This window comes from Vigna unguiculata, chromosome 3, assembly GCF_037176805.1.
Source record: "Vigna unguiculata cultivar grain cowpea cultivar isolate G323 ecotype 2 chromosome 3, ASM3717680v1, whole genome shotgun sequence".
Taxonomy (NCBI): Eukaryota; Viridiplantae; Streptophyta; class Magnoliopsida; order Fabales; family Fabaceae; genus Vigna; species Vigna unguiculata.
Genome location: NC_140794.1, coordinates 62041737 through 62062404, shown reverse-complemented (window position 1 = coordinate 62062404; position 20668 = coordinate 62041737). Strand labels below are relative to the sequence as shown.

The 20668-nt window shown below is 30.2% G+C and overlaps 2 protein-coding genes across 2 annotated transcripts; one reads left to right on the top strand and one right to left on the bottom strand.

Moving 5' to 3' along the window:
* Nucleotides 1–8277: 8277 nt before the first annotated feature.
* CRR6 (chlororespiratory reduction 6) lies at nucleotides 8278–9978 on the bottom strand. The gene is made up of 4 exons (XM_028062877.2): nucleotides 9674–9978; nucleotides 9149–9280; nucleotides 8832–9040; nucleotides 8278–8744 (listed from the first exon to the last, which is right to left on the bottom strand). Exons 1-4 carry the CDS (start codon nucleotides 9876–9878, stop codon nucleotides 8538–8540), a joined length of 753 nt encoding a protein of 250 aa, XP_027918678.1. The 5' UTR covers nucleotides 9879–9978; the 3' UTR covers nucleotides 8278–8537.
* A 9071-nt stretch (nucleotides 9979–19049) lies between these two features.
* LOC114178960 (protein RGF1 INDUCIBLE TRANSCRIPTION FACTOR 1-like) lies at nucleotides 19050–20623 on the top strand. Its single transcript, XM_028065117.2, has 4 exons — nucleotides 19050–19205; nucleotides 19345–19590; nucleotides 19699–19839; nucleotides 19942–20623. The coding sequence occupies exons 1-4, from the start codon at nucleotides 19197–19199 to the stop codon at nucleotides 20290–20292; spliced, it is 747 nt and encodes a 248-aa protein (XP_027920918.2). The 5' UTR covers nucleotides 19050–19196; the 3' UTR covers nucleotides 20293–20623.
* Nucleotides 20624–20668: the final 45 nt, after the last annotated feature.

Sequence of the window (20668 nt, the reverse complement as noted above, 5' to 3'; positions counted from 1 at the left end):
ACGAATAAACAAAAAAGAATGCAAACTATGATATGATGGTGAGAGCTATGATCTATGAGCGGAATTTATCTAGAGGGTGGTAAGAATGCAAAATTATTCCACTGTGATTAAGATCAAAATGCATTTTTGTTAGTTACTGGAGTTAAACCCACAACTTTTACCTCTCTTTCCTTCCTTTTAACCACTAAATCACTTTATCAGAGTTTGAGATGCAAAGTATGAATTTGAGATGATTAAGGAATACTCAAATAAATTGTTAGTATTGTTTATAAAACTAATGCAAAAAAATAATAAGGACTAACATTTAGCCATGGTCACTGCCACGAGAGTCCATTAATGTGTTTTTTCACTCTGAACCTTCACTCTCTAGACTTTAACGGTATACCAAAAACACGAAATACATGTTAATTTTATAAAGTTATCTGGCCATCACAGAGTAGTTGTCATACTAAATTGTTGCCAATTATATGAGATTACAGTATCAAAATTTACGGAACAATTATAAAATTGATTAACAAATGGACCACTATAGAAATAATTGACTATATGAATATCTCATATCATTCCACATATCGCATATTTGGCAAATTTTCAACATTGTTAACAAAATAAAATTATTGAAAAAAAAGTTTCCAAATTTCAGACTCGTTGAGAGGATCATGGTGACGGTGCTAGAGAGATATATGAAACATGTACAGTAAACATTCGCTTACGTCCGCACTCATTTAAGTCTGCATCCCATCTAAATTCGCATTTGAGAAGGAAAAATTCTCGGATCAACAATTTTGTGACTTTATTTATAAAAAAAATCATGTAAAGTCATTTGACTTTATATTCAGTTACATTTTGTTATATATATATATATATCATATATCTTATATTTGTCATATTTTTTAAAATTTTTACAAATTTTTAAATCCTCATAATATTCCATATTGTAATTATATGACCCATAATATTTTATATTGTAATATGACTCTTAAAATTTCATAAGTCTGCATACCAATTAAGTCCAAATCAAACTCTCAAGATCAAAATGCGGACTTAATTGAATGTTTACTGTATTGCTTCATTAGAAAGAATTATTATTTTGAAACAAGAAGGTATTGTCAAAATGGAGAATATAAAAAGAGAAGGGAGGAGGAAGAATTTTAACTATGAGTTGTCAAAATTGGTTGAAATCCGCAAGCCAACCTGGTTCACCACGAGTTCGGGTTGGGTTGAATTTTTTTTACAAATTTCAATACAGATTGATTTTTGACCCGGCTCACTTGTGTTGAGCCGGGTTGGTGAGCCAACCCGCAAATAAAGGATCATACAAGTTTTGTTTTTTTGTTAAGTTGAACTTTGCATTTGGGTCATGTTAGGTTTTTTTTTAGCCAACACAGATAATTTTGTATTTTTGTGATTTTGGTTTGTATTTGGATTGTATTAAAATTTGTTTAGATTTTAATTAGAATTATAATCCAGTTTTGACTAAAAAAAATAAAAAAAATAAATTTTTTAATTAAGTGAACCCATGAGCCAATCCGTTTAACCCACCAACCTGCGGTGGGTCGAGTCGGGTTAGAATTTTTTTGGCCTTCTAATAAATGAGCCGGATTGGATTGGTTCATTAAGTGATCAATCCAGAGTGGGTTAAACCGGGCCGAGCTGAATTATCCGTTTTGACAACTCTAATTTTAGCAAAGTTTAAATAATAAAGTTAGGGAATATAGTAGAAAGTAATTTGATTGATTTTTAATATATGAAGTCAACTTAAAGTTAATTTAACTTATGGTAATTGATATGGATAGATAATGAATATTTTTATTTGTTTTGATTCTCCCGTATCCTCACTCCCAAACCCATCAAGTCAACCTTATAACTCTATGAGTTAGGAAGAGAAGTCGAACCCAAAATTTTCCTGGTACTCCCTTTCAACTTTATAACTAAAAAATCTTATAATTCAATTAAATTTGTGATTAAATATTCATATCTATAACTATTATAAAGAAATTCATTTCTATAACTGTGAGTAATAACTATTTTTGTATAGACATTTCATCATCAATTTTACCTTTATGAATATAATTAATTTTATTATTATATTATTCTAATTTTGGAACTATTTTTAAAAATTAAATAACTACCTCTAAAAAAATTATCTAGTTATAATTAAATTATAAAAATTATTCATTTTTTACTTTATATATATATATATATATTATAAATTTAATAAATAAAATTAATTTTATTTTTTTATTATCATGAGATAAAAGCAGGTATATGTTTACATAAAATAAATAAAGTAGGTGTAAGAGGAGTTGGATAAAGTTTTGATAAGAGAAATATTGTGACTATTGCAAAGCATTCATTACTAGAAGACATGGTTTATATTATTTGTGAACTTGTGACGTTGTGGAGATATTTGATGAGTTAAACTAATTAAGGTTAAAATTAAATAAAGAGGTTATCGTGGAATTCCAGAATGTATGTCGCCAAAACCATTCACCACGGAAGAGTGTGTTTGGCTCTGTACCGCACCAATCCCAAACACTCTTGTTTTAGTCAAATTCAACAAATCATGCATCATTTTCTATATTTTCTCTTCTTAATAGTTTGAATTTAGTTTTAGAAAACAAAAATCCGACATTGTTGGGACATCACTTTTGAGACCAAATTTGGAGTGGCTAAGAGAGTTGAAAGTTGTAGGCACCTTTCTTTGTCTCTTTGTTTTGTGTTTGATAAAGACCAAAACTTGTACGTAATTTCTGATTACGTGCCTCTTCATCACAAAACAATCCACCTTTCATTACTCCAATTTTCCACGACAATATTATACATTCCTTATTAAATTATATATAAATTTCATCTTACGTTGTAGTTCACTTTTCTTGATTGGGCAAGTAAAGAGTATTTTTACTATTGTAGTTTCCAGATATTCTGGATGTTCATTAATTTATTCCTTCCACGTCCTTTGGATAAACTATAACAATATCATTTTTCTGCTTTATTTTTTCTCTTGGACTTATTCCAGTTCACCCTTTACTATTAATACACAAATTAAATTTCAAAATTAGTTTTATATACATCAATATTCAGCCCTCGACTTATTATCTACCTAAATAATTTCAATCAAAATTATATTACTGAACATAGGGAAGTTACATGTCCGTTTTATTATTATTTTTATACTTGTATATGTTTGGATGGTGTGTAAAGATTATTGGTCAAAACAAATGTGGCATGTCTTAATAGTAATCACATATTATGTGATTATTGAAAATGTTAAAAAATATGATGGTTGAAAAAGAGTTATAAGTTTTGTGCAATGTCTCTCTAAGAAAATTTTATTCCACAAAAAATAATTACTCTTAATTTGATCAAATTAAATAACAATTACTTATATATTAGCTGGAGTGTTACAATTAGATTGAAGGTGATTTCATATTTTCTAGTATCTCAAGACTTATTAGTATCAAATCTCCCAAGTATATGTATTCATCATCTAAAAAACCCAATAATTATATAAGTAAGATCACTTCTAAGATACTTGTTGTTAAGATGTCTTTTCTTTATGGAGAGTATACCAATGTGGAAGAGATTTATATGTTATTCTTAGGTTTAGAAAGGCTGTAATATCTTGTAACAAGAAGCATAATCATCTCATAATCATTTTTACTCACATATGCACACTCCAAAATCTTGTACTGACTTGAGCGTAAAAGAGTCTTTGCAAGTGAACTTCTCTCTCATGGTAGTTCAGAGTTCGATTATACATCAACCATCAGATTAGTCCACCTAGAAAACTACTAAGCCAATTCGCTAAGATCAATTTTTAATATGAAAAAGAATGCTAAATATAAAGGTAAAAATTGGAAGTTGTCCAAATTAAAGAAATATTTCCAACACATACACAAAAATACATATAATCCATCAAAATAAATGTCATACTCACAAATAAAAAATAGATAATAATGTGAACAACAATCCCTTTCCAAACTTTCAAAGAATAATTCAACCGTTGAAGAAGAACAATACTTCCTCATGAATCTTATGACAAACAAATTCTCAATTGCAATAATTTTCTTCTCTTATACGTAAAATTAGCCGACTCATTTCTAAAAAACAAATAAACGACCTTAATCTACAAGTAGATAAAAAGTCCAAAAATCCAACACAACAATTTAGTTAGCATTTGAGGAGTAGACAAGAATTTCGTTCTATTTTGTTCTTGTTGGGATACCACAAGTGAAGTTAATCATCAATAGTTATACTTAGATACTGTCACAATCGAGATCGCGGTGGGACAGTGAAAATAATTTAAAAAAAGCAGAGGAGTCGCCACCATAGTTTATTATGGAAAATTATAGAAAAACCTTAAAAAGAATGGTCTTCGAAACCAAATTTTGGATTCGGGAGTCGGTTACGTGTGGGAAAGGTATTAGCACCCCACAATGTTCGTCTTAAGACGGTTCCTTCTTTAGTTAAGTGTGCAAGATAGAATTTGATATTTAAAATATTTGTTATTCCCCAAAAAATCAAACCAAATAAAAATACCTACAAAAATATTAAAGATTAAAACAAATTATTTTTTTTATATTTTTGGCCCGACGAGGATTGTACCTCGCTCCTACGTATTTTCATTTGAAAAATCAGGGATAACGTAATTCTTTGTACAAATATTTGTTGTTTGATATTATTATTTTATTTTTTTAATTTTCTAAATTTTTATGTGTATGTATATTTTATTAATATCAAGAGAACCCGAGATTCTACATGATAAAAGATTTAGTTATCAAGCAAATCCGAGATTTGACATGATATTAAAAATAATTTTATAATTTTATTGTTATTAATTTCCTTTTAAGAACAAAAAAAGTCTACGAAGAAGTGTTTTACCAAGCAAATCCGAGACTTTGACATAGTATGCAATACTTATATAAAAGAAGTAATATAATTTTTTTATTATTTTATTATTTTTTGTTTAGAGAGAATTAAAGCCTACGAAAGAAACCTTTTTATTTATCAAGATAAAAATAAAGGAAAAGAGAAAGGTTAAGCACGTGCATTGATGTTATAAGAGAATCATGAAAAATATTAAGAGCAAAGAAAATTTACCTCTTAAGATGAGCCTTTTGTGTGTGTTATGTGATAAAAAGGAGAGGGGTTTTTCAATGTTTTTTCCTTTGCATTGAAGAAATTTTGTGCTTATATAGGCCTCTTGGGTACCACCGAGATCATAGTATTTAATTATAATAAAATATATGGGGAACGAATTGGTCTTATTATATCGTTGCATAATATTCACGGTATTGATTATAATTATTAACGAAATATTGTCTGTAATCACTAGAATCATATTTTCTGTCACATAAAGATCGTGATCAAATCATAATATATTATTCATATAATTGATTCTAATTATTACCAGAAATACTTTCTTCTAAATATTAAAATAGTACCATTCTCTAAAAGTATTATTATCGGGAATATTTGCTTCTAATTAAAATAATATCTTCCCATACTAACAACGCACATAAGTGTAAATGCACGATATTTATTCAAATCATTATAAAAAAATATTGCTCTTAATATTATATGCTTCTCTAAACACAGAAATTATGAAATGTCCTTTTTTGACATGTCATGCGAAGAGTGTAAATAGCAAACAATGGGGGTAAAAATATGTAAGACATTTGGGCTCATGAAAAGAATGTGATAATTAACAATAAACTAGATTCTCCTGCTCTTGGGTTTTTTTTTTTCTTTCTTCGCACGGTAGAATTAAAGTTTAAAAACCTACCATCAATCAAAACATATTTTTTATTTTATTTTATTATTTATTATTATTATATTATATATTACTATTATTATTATTTTTAACCAAACAAGCACATTTATCCGGACAAAATTGGGTATTGAGAGATACGCTCATGAATACGTCATCATATACCAAATCATGGTGATTATATGTTGAATTGGGAGGGTGCGTAGAATCTCATATATATTGGTACAAATTAGATGAAACATGAAGGGTAATTAAGTATAAAAAGTATGATTAACTAAAAGGTACATACACGAATAAGATATGCATAAAGAAAATGTGATGAATGATGAAGGTGAAACAACAAAGAGTGAAGCAAACAGAGATTGAAACGTGAGTGAGGGAGTGAGGTTGTCCCTTCCATGACGGTGTTGTTGCAATTGCAGCTAAAAGCAAAAGGTGGCATGTTTGTGTTACACACGTCATTAGATTGAAAAGTTAGATACATATGTTTGAAATGTATTAATTACTGCTATGTTTTGGCCTCCCACAGTCCCATACCTATTTGTTTGTGACCTTTCATGTGGTCTCACATGACTTGTTCACATCTCATCACCACATGTCCCAAACACCCTTCAACAGGGCCCCTCTCACACAACATTGCTCACAACAAACAACATTAACTCACTATACCATTGTTTGTGGTTAAAGATTGTAACATCTCATGTAACACTCATTTTTATTTACTCATCTCAACTACACATTTGATATGTTGTTGTATCATATCACATTATATTAATTTATACTCGCCATATCTATGTTAACAAGACAATGTTTATAATAACAAAGGTTAAGCTAACTAATGTCGGCAGTTAGTGGAACATTTCTTCAAATAGTTGGATATCATAAATGGTCTTAAGGAATAATTTAAGCACTCAAAGATTATGCTCAGTATTTTTTAACAATATTGTCTCACGATCTAATTCAAATCCACAAATAGTTTATATAGCTATAGCATTAACTATAAAACAAAACCCGAATACATTTTTATAGTTAATGCGATTTAGAGTTTCATTTTAATAATTTAAATGAAAAAATTTCTATCAAATATTAGTATGTTAATAATATGAAAATTATCAGCCAGAAGAATAATTACAGTATTTATTTTGTATTTTTTTTAACTGATGTATATATAACTAGTGTCAAGGATGCTGATAGGGTAGGGTAGTAGCTCCCCGTACCCCCGGATAAATATTTGTCCTGTACCCATATCTGTCGGATATCCGTTATGCAGGTATCTGCATAATTTTTTAATATTCACGGATACCCACGGATATTTATAAAAAAATAAAATAAATATTTAACAACATATTTTAATCATAAATTCAAATAAAATACAATACATAACATTCATAAATTTTAAATAAAGTCAAAATAACCTATTTAAATAGTGTTGAATGACAATTTACAAAGAAATAAATTTTTTTTAAAACTAATTGATAAAAAATAACTCATTCAAAATCAATACGTTAATATTTTAATTATGTTTTTTATTTTTTTTAATTTTAATTAGAGTATAACTCATTACTATGATACCCGTACCTGTCGAATTAATATGCAAGTATTAAAAATATTCATATCCGTTATCTGCGGATATCTATTTATAATATTCATTTTTTACCCATTACGAATTTTATCCATAAATACTTGCAGTTACAAAATTTTTTGACATCCCCATGTACAAGCAATAAAGTATGAATTAGAAACACAATTATCATTTAGTAAGGGATAGAATAAATGGATAATATAAATATAAATGTGAGGCCAATAATATGTGAACTTTCTCCAAAGTGTAACATGCCTTCATCTAAAGCTTTCCTTATCTAGTAATAATGAATATCAATATGCTTCAATCAAACTAAGAATGATAAGTGAAATTCTTAGCTAAATGAACTGCACTTTGATCGTTGGAATTCACAATAAACTTTTCTTGATCGTGACGTAATTCACATGTGAAATTTTTCATTCATTAAATCTCCTTGTAGGCTTCAAACATAGGAAAGAGCAATATAGTCTGCTTCAGTAGTTGACAAGACAAGAAGAATTTAGGGTTTCATTTCTATATTAGTCCATAGCCACCAGCTAAAGAGAGACTAATTTGATCCTAACTTTTCTCTTTTCCTCATTCTTTTGAAATTGAATTTGGATTAACTTTCGTAGCAAAGCAATTTGAACAAAACACTCGTAACCAAGCAACGCTTTTGTATTAATCAAAGATTGTTGTTAATTTCCTTTCCTCCCACTAGGATATAGTGCATGTAGCGAGACCTCCATTGATTGATTAATCTCTGAGATCGAAGATAGAGAAGAAGAGAAGAGAAAACACCATGAAGAAGAGGGTGAAGGAGGGAAAGTTATGAAAATAGCTCATTGCACACGAGCATTCCTTGTCTAGATCCAATCACCCCCTCGTCACTTTCCATCTAAAGCAATAAGTACATTTTTATCATGTAAGAATGGAAAAAGAGTAGGAAAAACATGTTTCAGAATTGCACCCCTAGTCACATGTCATCACAAAAACTTACTCATCCCGTTTCTTTATCACATGTTTTTCTAGGATATTGGCTCCTTTTTACTTTTTAATCTTTATATCACTGCTCCTTTGCATGTGTACTTACTGTTAAAATGCTTACACTACATCATATACTGAATCAAACCAGAAACAAGAAAATTGTTATTCTCATTCTTGGCTTGGGGTACTGATTCAGAGTACTGTTGAGGCACCCCTTTACGATAGATCAAGCGGATGCTCATCAACAAAGTCATATAGTTCATCTCCAATTCTAAATCCAAGCATTCTGGCCATATCATTTGCCTTCAATTTAGGCTTGGGAATGTTGTGATGCTTCAACCAGGAATACACAATGAAGACTTTCTTCATGACAAACAGTTCCAACGCCTCCGGGTTGAAAACAATTCCCATTTTCAGATTCATCTGCAGCATAACATATAAACATACCGTGTCAGAATCAAAAACATGTTTTCCCTTTTTCACACACAAGCATGCAGTTCTTAACATCACCTGGTGTGGAACCATCATTGCAGCATACCGAGCCAGTTCTCCAGCTCTCCAATCCAACAAAACTGGCAACCATGGATAGGTAGCATCAAGTCTCACAAACCATACCCTAATATCAGGATACTCTGATAATTCTCTAGGATCATGGGGATCTTCTCTTTTATAGTTGATGGTGAAACCAATTGAGCGTTCAAGAAACTCTTTTGGTTCAACTGCAACATTAACATCACAGTGTAGCATCCAAGTTAACAATGAAGTCATGAAGGTTCATGCATGTATATCCAAAAAGTATCTAAACAACATTGAAGGTTCATACGTACCAGATAAAGGGGATTTCATGCCTGTTGCAGCTTGAAAAGGGGACAAGTCAAGCCGACTAATAATATCATTGTCAATAACAACCTCAAATCGGCCTTCAGTTGGGGGCAGAGGAGGTGCAACTTTTGGTTCATCTGTCAACCAAACTCTGTTCAATTGTAGTATAATACATTTCATCAAATGCATGGAGCACAGTTCATTGACATGAAATTAGGTGGAGTAAGAAAGCAACATTTTATGAATCTTTGATTTGAAACGGATTTAGAAGGCCCTTTAATTGAAATCAACAGTGTACATATCTTCAATTTTCATTCTGCACAGTTTTACATTTAGCTCAACTTCTACCCACTGTGAGTTCAAAACATTTTACAATTCTCAATCAATCAGAAACCAATCATGAACTTCAAATAGTTACTGTAAAAGATAACAAATCTATACGAATTTATATTACTATATCTAAGATTCAGAACCCACAATAACCGTAAAAAACTGAGAGAAAAAGTAAGTAATGATTGTGATTGTGTTACCATCATCATCAAACAGGGAGAGGTCGAAGTTTCCTTGGGGGTTGTAGGCAACGGAGACGGCAACAGGTCCTCTCTGATTGAGAGGAGAAGGAATTGGAGAGGTAATAAGGGAAATTGGTTTGCAAGAAAAGCATGAAATTGATGGTTTTGGCAAAGGAGAAAGTGGAAGCAATGGTTTGCATTTGACTGAGGTAATAGCCATCATGAGTTTGCAATGTGTGAGAGTTGCAGGCAGAGAACTGCATAAGCAGTTAATACAGTTTCTATCCACAAAATTCTCTGGCCTTACGTTTTCCTCATACTTCTATCCTCTTCGTCAAATATATAATCAATTTGAAAAATATAGAACATAGAGTTACATTGTATAGAGATATATATGTCAGAAATTCCAAAATATTATTTTAAGTGCTTTCAATTTTATCAGTCAAATTTTTTACCTTCTAAGAAAGAAAATGTTTTGGGTCCTTTTCACTTCAAACTATATTCATTTTTATTTAATCCTTAAATTTGTTAAAATTCAAAATTAATTTCTATATAAATAAGATATGTTATCTGTGTTAGTCCTTTGTAAACATAGACTAACGTATTACTTTATAATATAAAGCTACTTTTAGTATTAAAGGCAATTGTAGTCATTATCATACCATATTTTTAAATGTTATAACAGAATAAAATATTTGTCGGTCTTTTATTGTTACATTATCATAGTATTTCCCTTTTTTCGGTAACTTTCGGGAGAAAGTAAATATCAAATAAAAAAAATTGTCATGCCAGCCCAGAAAGTCCATCACTAGCATGGAGCTCACTTGACCACTAAAATAAAAGTTTGCATGTAAATTTTGTACATTATAATTTTAATTTATTATGATTTGGCACCGTTAAACGAGGTCAAGCTAGGTAAATAAGTTTTAGAATGAATACCAACTTTTTGTGCAAAATTAAAATCTTGTAATTATTTTATATAAAATAAAATTTTTTACCTTGTGTTAGGGATGAAATAATTTTAAAAAATTGAAGTATTCATTGTAATTGAATTTTTTTTTCTATTTTTAAATTGAATTATAGTTTCACTTTTAATCTGAATCTGAATCAACTTGTCTCAACCTTTTACTTTCTTGATCTATTCGACTTTTGGACTTATGAACCTTTTATATCTTATAATCGGAAAATTTTCAATTTCCTTTGATTTTTTATTGAATGGATATCAACGTACTATTTTTATTATTTGAAATATTTTTTTAAATTCTTTTAATTTTAATTTCATCTTTCAGACATGTTATGATGTTATGTTATTTTCTGTAAGAAAAAAAATCAAATAAAGTAATTAGTTTCCTAAATTACTTCATCCAAATTTACCATTAATTCTTTATTAATCGATATATAAATGCTATTACTTCGAATCTTTAACAAAATTGATTTGAGTTTACTGTTGGAAATTTTATCATTATGGTATTTTTAGTATATTTTTAAAATGAGAAATGTTAGTAACACTTTGACACATTCTTTTAAAGACGCTTACTTATTGCTTACAAATTAAGAAAATTTGTTAATGTCGCGTCGATTTAATGAATTTCTATTATAATTTTACATGTCTTTATAAGTTTAACCAATATAGAATGCGTGGAACTAATATTGAGGTGTTATCAAATAAACGAGTAGTCTGAGCACTTTAACTGAATTTTTATTAATAATTGGATTTCTGGAGTTGTTTTTATATTAAATTTTGATTATTTATTAATTTTTTAGTATTATTTCTCTGCTGATATCTACTAATTTTAATATTTTAAAATATAATATTATTTTAAAATATATTAAAATTAATATATTTTAGACTTAATTACTTATTTATTCTCCGGTTAAGTTAAAAAAATTTAACTTAGGGTCGCTTTCATTTGTATCAATCGTTTCAATTTAAAAAAAAAAATTCTTACATTGATACTTTATTAATGTATAAATATTAACGTTCCTCGCTAAGGGAATTAGTTATATATAAATATATATATATATATATATATATATATATATATATATATATATATATATATATATTATTTTTTTAAATTAATTAATTCAAAACAATTATAATACCTCTATTTTTTTTATGTATACAATAGACCTGACTATCCACAGTTTTTTTACTGTCTTATCTTATTCAACGAGTTAAAATTTAAAACTTATATTAATTTTATTTATTTAAATATGTTTTATTATTTTATATATTTGATGTATCTATAGTTATATATAAGAAGATACATATATGTGGTATACATTTTTACTTTTTTTTTTTTTTACCCTTAATATTATGATTTTTAATCTTATCTTATTTGGTAAGGATAATTATATAAAATTGTCACGAATTTCAACTTTTTTTAATTTTTTTATCTATTTATTTAATTGATTTTTAATTTTTTTCATCTTATTTTTTGGTTTCTAACTTCACTCAGAGGTACTTCTTACTATTCTTATTATTTTTATTTTTCTTTAAGTTATTTTCCGTTTCATTATTTTTTTTTAATTTTATTATTCAACCTAAGTGAAAGCATGAAAAAAATAAATTCATAGTTAGAGATAAAAGGTCAAAACTAAAATTGAAAATGAATTTGAACTTCAGTGTAACTTAAGGAAATTTAAAATCTATACATCTCATAATAATAGTGAAATCCATGTCTGATAATGTCCAAACTCAAGAATTGTATCTATAATAATATATAAAGAGATTCTCTTTTGTATCTATATTTTAAAATATTAATTTTATCCTTTAAAATATAATTATTTACAAAATTTTTAAAAATTGACTGTTACTTTTACAAAATTTTTTATAAAATCGTCTATCTTTACTATTTTTTTTTCTATTTATTAACTGTTATTTTTTCATTTTTTTTGATATATTTTACTTTATTTTTAATAAATATAATTTTATTTTATATATTATAATTTAATAATATTATATTATTATCATATACTAATATAATATTACAAATATTTAAAAAATACATACACAATAACAATGACGTGAATGACATGTTAAAAGTTTACTGTGAAGAACTTGCTGTAAGATCCACATACATACAGAAGACAAAAAAAGATTATGGAAAAAAAAGAATAACAGAACAGAAAATAGAGTAAATAATTGCAGTTTGTTGTACTTTCAAATTTTGATTAAATTTTTACTAAAACTGATTTATATTTTATTTGGTAACACTTCCGAAACTCACATTGTTTTCACTTTTATAATTTAGTTACTTTTACTAATTTTAAATTTTTAACTTACATTCTCTATTTTATTTTTTCATTATTTTGTAGTTATAAAAGTTTATATTTTTTACTAATAATTATTTATTATTTTAAAACATTTTTAACATCTTAATTTACCCTTTATAATCAAATCGACTGAATTTGAAAAATTACAATAATAGAGTAATTAAAAATGCGTACATACAAACCTCGTGTTTATATGCTTAGTAGTTTATAATTTGAATAAAAAGTTATTAAAAACAAATATAAATTACATATTTATATAAATAAATAAAAAACATTTTTTACTACAATTATTTGTAATGAAATGGGACTTTTTCGTTTTTTTTTAACTATGTAATTCTAATGGAGCGTTAGTTTTCGTGCACTATGGTTGAATACATAACATTGATAGTTTTAAAATTTTAAAATGTAACATGAATTTACATTGTGTCTCCATTACTAATATGCTACAATTAAAGGATTCATTTGGCTAATTCATATATTAGGTAATGTTTATGATCTAAGTTAAAATCTATATATCTTACGCTATAAGATCTTTTATCTTATTTTAACGATTACTACCGATATTACTTTAAATAACTACAAGCTCATTTATCATGGCATCTTTTTGTTGCAGTATTACTTTTTATTTGGGTTATACACTTTTTTTTTCTATATGGTATATACATATAAATATTATACAATTTAAAAATAATTAAACAAGTTAGGCAACTTTTTCCTACATCTGTATAAATTGTTCCATGCATTTTTCTAGATTGTGTAATTCAAAAATTAAAAATTATATAATTTAATTTAAAAAAAAAAATTATAGACAGTACAACTTAGAAGAAAAAACTTTTTTAATTGTGTAATTCAAAAGTAAAAAGTTGACTTCCAAAAGTTTAAGAGAATTAAGAAAAAAAAAACTTGCAGATTGCATAATCGAGTTATTTGACTTGCGATGATTAATAATCTTGAGGTTTGATTTTCGAATTGTGGAATTTGACATTTATTTTAAGAAAACAATGGTTTTTATTAGATTAAAGAAGTCATTTTTCATTTTTGAAAATAGCTTTCAAATTATACAATCCAAATTGTTCAAAGCATGGTGCAGGAAGAAACTCCCAAGAAGATAATGTGGTTTGACTCAATTGATATATTCTACGGATCATTTAATCATGTGATAATTTATGTATAATCTTCTTTAGTTTTTATGTGGTAATGTTTCGACTAAAACTTGATCCTCTATTTGCAGACAAAGCTAAAAGTATGATGAGACAATTTGTGCCTCTTTTCACTAAAGTTCAATGTTTAGTCGGTGACAATAATAAGGTCTGTAGATAAGAACATTACCAAAATTTTGCTTCACATAATCTCCATGCAACACTGCACCAATCAATATAAAAAGACACTAACTTTTGGAATACTTGTTTTTTCTGTTTTTCTTCTCATAACAAGCCTCTATACCAGTAAGGATCACTTGATTCATATTAGGAAAATAAGGCTAAACTTTTAAGAAACTTAGAACTAAACTTTTTAACCATAATTGTCTCAAGAGAGCTAAATTTCAGCTTCTGGAAATATGTGGAAAGTGGCAGAACTTGTATTTGCAATTACACCAGTGTAATAATTTTTTATGCAGCAGTCTCACAAAATTAACACTTCTGGCCTACCTCATTTTATTTTATTTTTCTCAACCCTGTTTGAGTTATTCTATGTACATGTGTGTAAACACATGCATGATATATATATATATATATATATATATATATATATATATATATATATATATATATATATAGAGAGAGAGAGAGAGAGAGAGAGAGAGAGAGAGAGAGATGTACGTTTTTATTCTGTATACAAAGTTACCAAAACCCTGTTACAAACACAGATAAATATATTTTGTAGATTAGTTGTAGACTCACCAAATATATATGTTGTTACTAGTAGTACTAGATCATGTGGCTATTGTGAAAAATCCTAGACCTGGGATTGATATATATGTTGTTACACATTTGTTAGTGTTGTGGCTCTCACCTTAACCATTTGAGTTGCATGTTCTTCCACATGTCTCTGTAACTGTGTTATCTGTGTCAAGTCTAACATGTCTGTGTTAGTTATCAGAGAGACTAATTGGTTACAGTGTTTGTTGCTTTGCATGGACCTATGAGAGGAAGTGCTGAATGGGCCACATGAAAAGGTTGTGTTGTGTGTGTAAAGTGCATCATATTAGGATACATCACAGTGCTGACAATTCTTGTGAAGAACATGATCCACATTGTGTAAATGCCAAATTAGATATTTGGATAGTGTGGGTCATGTTATGTATGTTGATGATAGCTCAGTAGAAATATGAGGATCCTTTATGAGGAGGCTTTAGTAGTTTCGTGAAATCGTAAAGGTCATCACGCAACTCGACCGACATCATTTTAACGTTGTTTCTTTCAGTGGTGCTGTCCCACATGACATGCTTTCATCAACAAACCAATCTCAATCATCTCATCTTATGTTACTACATTGACCTTTATAAAAGTAACAACAGCAATGCCATTCACACAATTATTGCAATCACAAATTCACACCATTTTACACCTGACCCCTGACTTTCCCGTTTTTAGTTTTTCTGTGGTCCTACTCTAATATTTATCAATATAGTCACGTGCACAACATGTATGTGTACTCTTGCAGACTCCACCAAAATAAAAATGTGCACATCAGTAGTGTGTATAGATTTATGCAGTGACTCATACCATTATGTTGCATTGCACTTCCTTTCATCAGTTGCAACAACAGGACAATGTATTTTAGTGCTGCTAATGATGAAGATACTGAGCTTTATGACTAATCTTTCACTATATATTGTAAATGTTGATTCAAACAATCACAATTCACATCTGAGGTGTTTGTGAACACATTGTAAATGTAAGATAAAACATGAATTATATACTTAAGAAATCTATCAGAGTTATCTAAAATCTATTTTAACGAGATTTGTTCAGGTAGGTGAGAAATGGAGGGTGGTTATTGAAGAGGAAGGTGAAGAGGGTTGAGTAGATGGTGTTGTGGTCATTGAAAACGGCTCTGCACGTGACAAAGGGTTTAAAAAAGAAGGGGTGGGAAATAAAATAGGAGATGTGGGATTAAAGAAGGAGGGGAAAGTGAGGGTGAGGTAGAATTGCAGTGGCTTCTGCAGATAGATCCCCTCGTGCGGCTCACCCGCTGACCCACACTTTCTCATTCTAATCTAACCTCATCATCTCTGCCAATTTCTGGATCTTTTGACCTTTGACTGCCACACCATACACACAAACTTTATAGCTTGTATTCTATCATGGAAAAGGATCCTCTACACTCTTCAATTTTCCTCCTTGGATCCCTTGCACGTGACCTCCTTTGCTCATATGATACCATTCTGCTTTTCATGGCACGTGGGCTGGGGTCACAATCCTTTTTCTTCTCTTATAATAACTTCTTTCTTTCTGTTCGCATATTTAGATCGAGTATTTACTACTAGGTCAAAAACTGTAGTTATTAGTTAAGTTACAATTCTTTTTACTGGTAAATGTAAGATTTGATTGTAACTTATCTTACTTAAGCATGGCTTGATCTTCACCACGGGACAGATGATGTTATCTGCGACAATTTGTTGAAGTTGTTGTGTACTAAAACTTCACTTCCTTTTGCTAGCTACTTGGATTTTCATGTTCATTATCATGCAATTTATGCATCATGAATATAGTTATGTTAAACGTGGCTATGAGTTACCAAATTGGCTTAGAATAATGGGTAAAAGAGCTTAGGAGCTATATAGAGCTGAAATTTGAAGATAAGTTAAACCAGGAATCAAGTTGTTTTACTAGTCTTGTTGGTGAAATTGTTTTTCCAAAAGTGACACCACGGAGTGTCAGGTATCACGCCAAGGCTAAGGATCACGTGAAACGGGAATTAGGAAAACCACATAGCAAGGGTAAAGGGTAAAAAAGGGAAAGAGAAAAAACAAGACTAATAATCTCTTATTCGTTCAAACCCCAAGAATAACTCTTGGTTATGGCCTAAAGGCACAACAAGCAATGTCCTCAAAATTAGCACTAAATTAAGCCCATAAAATAATTTGTCGTTAATTTTGCTGGTTAGTGCTTAATGAGTTGTGCCTGTCTGTCAAACGTTTGTTACAAATTTTCTGATAATTATTATAGTACACACAGATTGGTTTAGTGGAGTGGTTGATTGATTGGTTAATGTTGCCCATATTTGATTCCCCAAAAAACATGGGATTTCATCGTACATGTCTTGTTTCAGATTTTAGCTGGCTCAGTTTAGGCGATGCTGCTGCCATCTCTGTGAGCCCATATGCACAGCACATAGCACTAGGAACCAATTTTTGCACTCAGTGGCTGAATAATTTGGCTTCCAAAACATATATATCTTCATTGTCATTGTTTTAGTTAGTCAGAAAATGGAGGATGCGAAAGTTTGCACCATAACTATATCATATTCTTTGGCCTTTGGTTTTGTCTTATTAAAACACAGAACTACCCTTCATTTTTATTGTTCCTACACTTTCTATTCTAACTCACCTTCAGTAGATTAGAATTTTGGTCTGCAACAAAAGAGAAAACTGCCAAGCTGAGACAAAGTGCTAATTCCCACTACCCCACTTCCACTATTCCATAGAATTTCATGGTGTCAAAAATGAAACAATCAAATTGGTCCCATAGATTAACAAAACCTTTAAATTGTTTGTCACTACCATCAGTAACATTCCCAGCTGGATTCGAGTGTTGTTCATAAAACGTGACTTTTTCACTACATGTCATAATCATGGCTAGTTACCTACCTACAATCCTCCTCAGAATTGTTGCCAAATTCACTCTCCACAATTCAACTCACTGTTCTCAATACTTTAGCCTCTTCAATCTGCTAAACTGTTTATGCATGTGTGTTTATATTCCTTCAACCAAGAAATTGAAGCACTTGATAGGATGAACAATTGTTTTCAGAAGCTTAATTAAGACACAGGGGAGTGACCACAAAGGTTATTACTTGAATATCAAATTATTGAATAGTATGAATACTATGTATGAATAAAACCTCACAGTAAACAATTTGTTTTTTTTATAGTAGTGTATCTATGTGTAGATAGAATCGAATTTGTTTTTCTGTTTGCATCAGATAAATGTGAGGTCAATCTCTATTATAAATTTCCACCTCTGAAACAAGTATGCTCTTGATTTCTAGTACTATGTCCCATGCTATGTCCTGCTAAGTAGGTTGATGATTGGTGTCTCTATGCTCTCATTGCTTAGCTTTGAAGTCATACAGTAATATGCATTATTAATTATGCAAAATGAGGAGAACAGAGATGTGCAGAAGTCCAACATATATGGCACAGAGGAAATTAAAGAAACCTTAAAAATAATTTTTGGAGAAAAGGTGGCTCCAAGTTCTGTTCTGACCCTTTTCTTTCCTTTTTTATTCTGCTTTCATTTTTAAACTTCTGCTCAGCAACTGACCGACTTCTCCAAATAATGATAAAAAACCAATAAGAACTAATTCCATTTATATAAAAGACTCACATATGACATTTGTCCTAACAAAACTCAGCTTAAATAAAGTTTCAATTTTGTGTCTGTCATATTAAAAGTAAGGCTAGAAAAGTTTTCCAGTGAAAGAAGGTTGAAGAAAGTAGCCAAAAGTTTTGTAAAATGAATTGGCAATGAGATTTGCAGAAAAATAATGAAAAATGAAACTCCATTTCAAAGTCCAACATCAAGTGGCTATCAGCAACTGGTTGTTTCCAAGATATAGTGAATGAGAGAGAGAGATGGAGATTAATATGATATGAAGAAATAATAATAAAAATTGCAGCTAGTTCAAGGAGAGAGTGGTTTTGTTTAGAAATAGAGCTCTTAAGCCAAGGAGATGAGCAGAGAATAGTTTAGTTTAGGTGGCTAAGAAGAGAATGGGAGACACAGAAACAGCGCGCACGTTCCCCTCATAGCTTAACTTGTTTCTTTATGGCTTTCGGTTTCTCTCTCTTTTATTTCTCTGTCTCTCATATCACAACCCTTCCTCTATTATACACAAATTGTTTTCTACCTATTATTATTATTATTCATGGAATAAATATATATATTCTCTCCTCACTCCTCTTGTGAACCTCAATAAATACTCTTATCTCCCTCCTCTTTTCTCTCTCTCTGTGCTTCTCTCCTTAGTTACTCACTATACCTTGATCACAGCTCGAGGAGAATTTCAAGAGGCACTCTTGCAACTCTTAATTTTCATGATGATGGTCAGTTGAATTCCCTTGATTTTGCTCTCTTTTCTGTTCACACTCTTCTTGATGATGATGATGATGATTATGCATGACCCTTTTGGTTATAGTGATGATTCATGAGCTTTGTTATGGTTGTGATGATCGATTATCGCAGGGATACCAAAAGCCTGCATGGTTGGAAGCTCTTTACACAGAAAAGTTCTTTGTGGGGTGCTCTTACCATGAGAACGCTAAAAAGAATGAGAAGAATGTGTGCTGCTTAGATTGTTGCACCAGTATTTGCCCTCACTGTTTACCCTCTCATCGCTTCCACAGGCTTCTTCAGGTTCGCCGTTACGTTTACCATGATGTTGTTAGGCTTGAAGATCTTCAGAAACTCATCGATTGCTCCAACGTTCAGGTATACTTATGGTTAACACACTGGACTCAAATTCAGCTCTTTTTACCACAAATAAGTGAAATTGAGTTTACAATGGTTAATAAAGGTTTGAATTGTGTTGTTTGTTAGGCTTATACCATCAATAGTGCTAAGGTGGTGTTCATCAAGAAGAGACCTCAAAACCGGCAATTCAAAGGTTCGGGAAACTACTGCACCTCCTGTGATAGAAGTCTTCAAGAGCCTTTTATTCATTGCTCTCTTGGATGCAAGGTGCATATTTCCAGTTACATATATATAAACTTTTGTTCTTGAATTATTACACAGTTAAAGAGGAGAAACTAAAACATGTTTGTGGTGTGTGTGTGTGTGTAGGTTGATTTTGTGCTGAAACACTACAAGGATCTGTCTCCATATTTGAGGACATGCAACTCCCTACAACTAAGTCCTGATTTTCTGATCCCACAAGAGATGGGGGAGGAGGAGATGACTCGATCAACGGTTGTGGATTGTGATGAGCCAATGAGTTCTTCGTGTTCAGGATCATCAGGGTCAGAGAACAACATGAGCATGTCTTGCACAGAGGTTGTAAGGAAGAGGAGGAGTGGATGGAGCACTGTGTGTGCAAAATTCATGGCCAACACCAATAACAAGGTTTCTGATGAAGACATGGCCACAAGCATGAGTAGAAGAAAAGGAATCCCTCATAGATCCCCACTGTGTTAGCTACACTGATGAATGAATGAAGAAGCACCACCAGCATCATCATCATCACCACCCAGGAAAAAAAAAAAAAAAAAACAAAATAATGGATTTATGAGTTTAGTACTTCTTCAATTTTGAATTTTTTTAATGACTGTGATATGATATTTTGACTGAGGTGAAATGTTCAAAGTTCTCTCTGTCTCTGTCTCTCTCGAAATTGAAGATTTTGTTTAATTAATGACTTGGTCGGGGGTTTTGTCTTAATGGCATCACGTGGTTCCCAATTCCAAGTTATGTCTGTACATTGATAAAAGATATTATTATTATGATCATAATAATTGTGGTTAAATCATAGTCAAGAATCGTGCTTTTGACTAGACAAAATGAATCTAGAAAA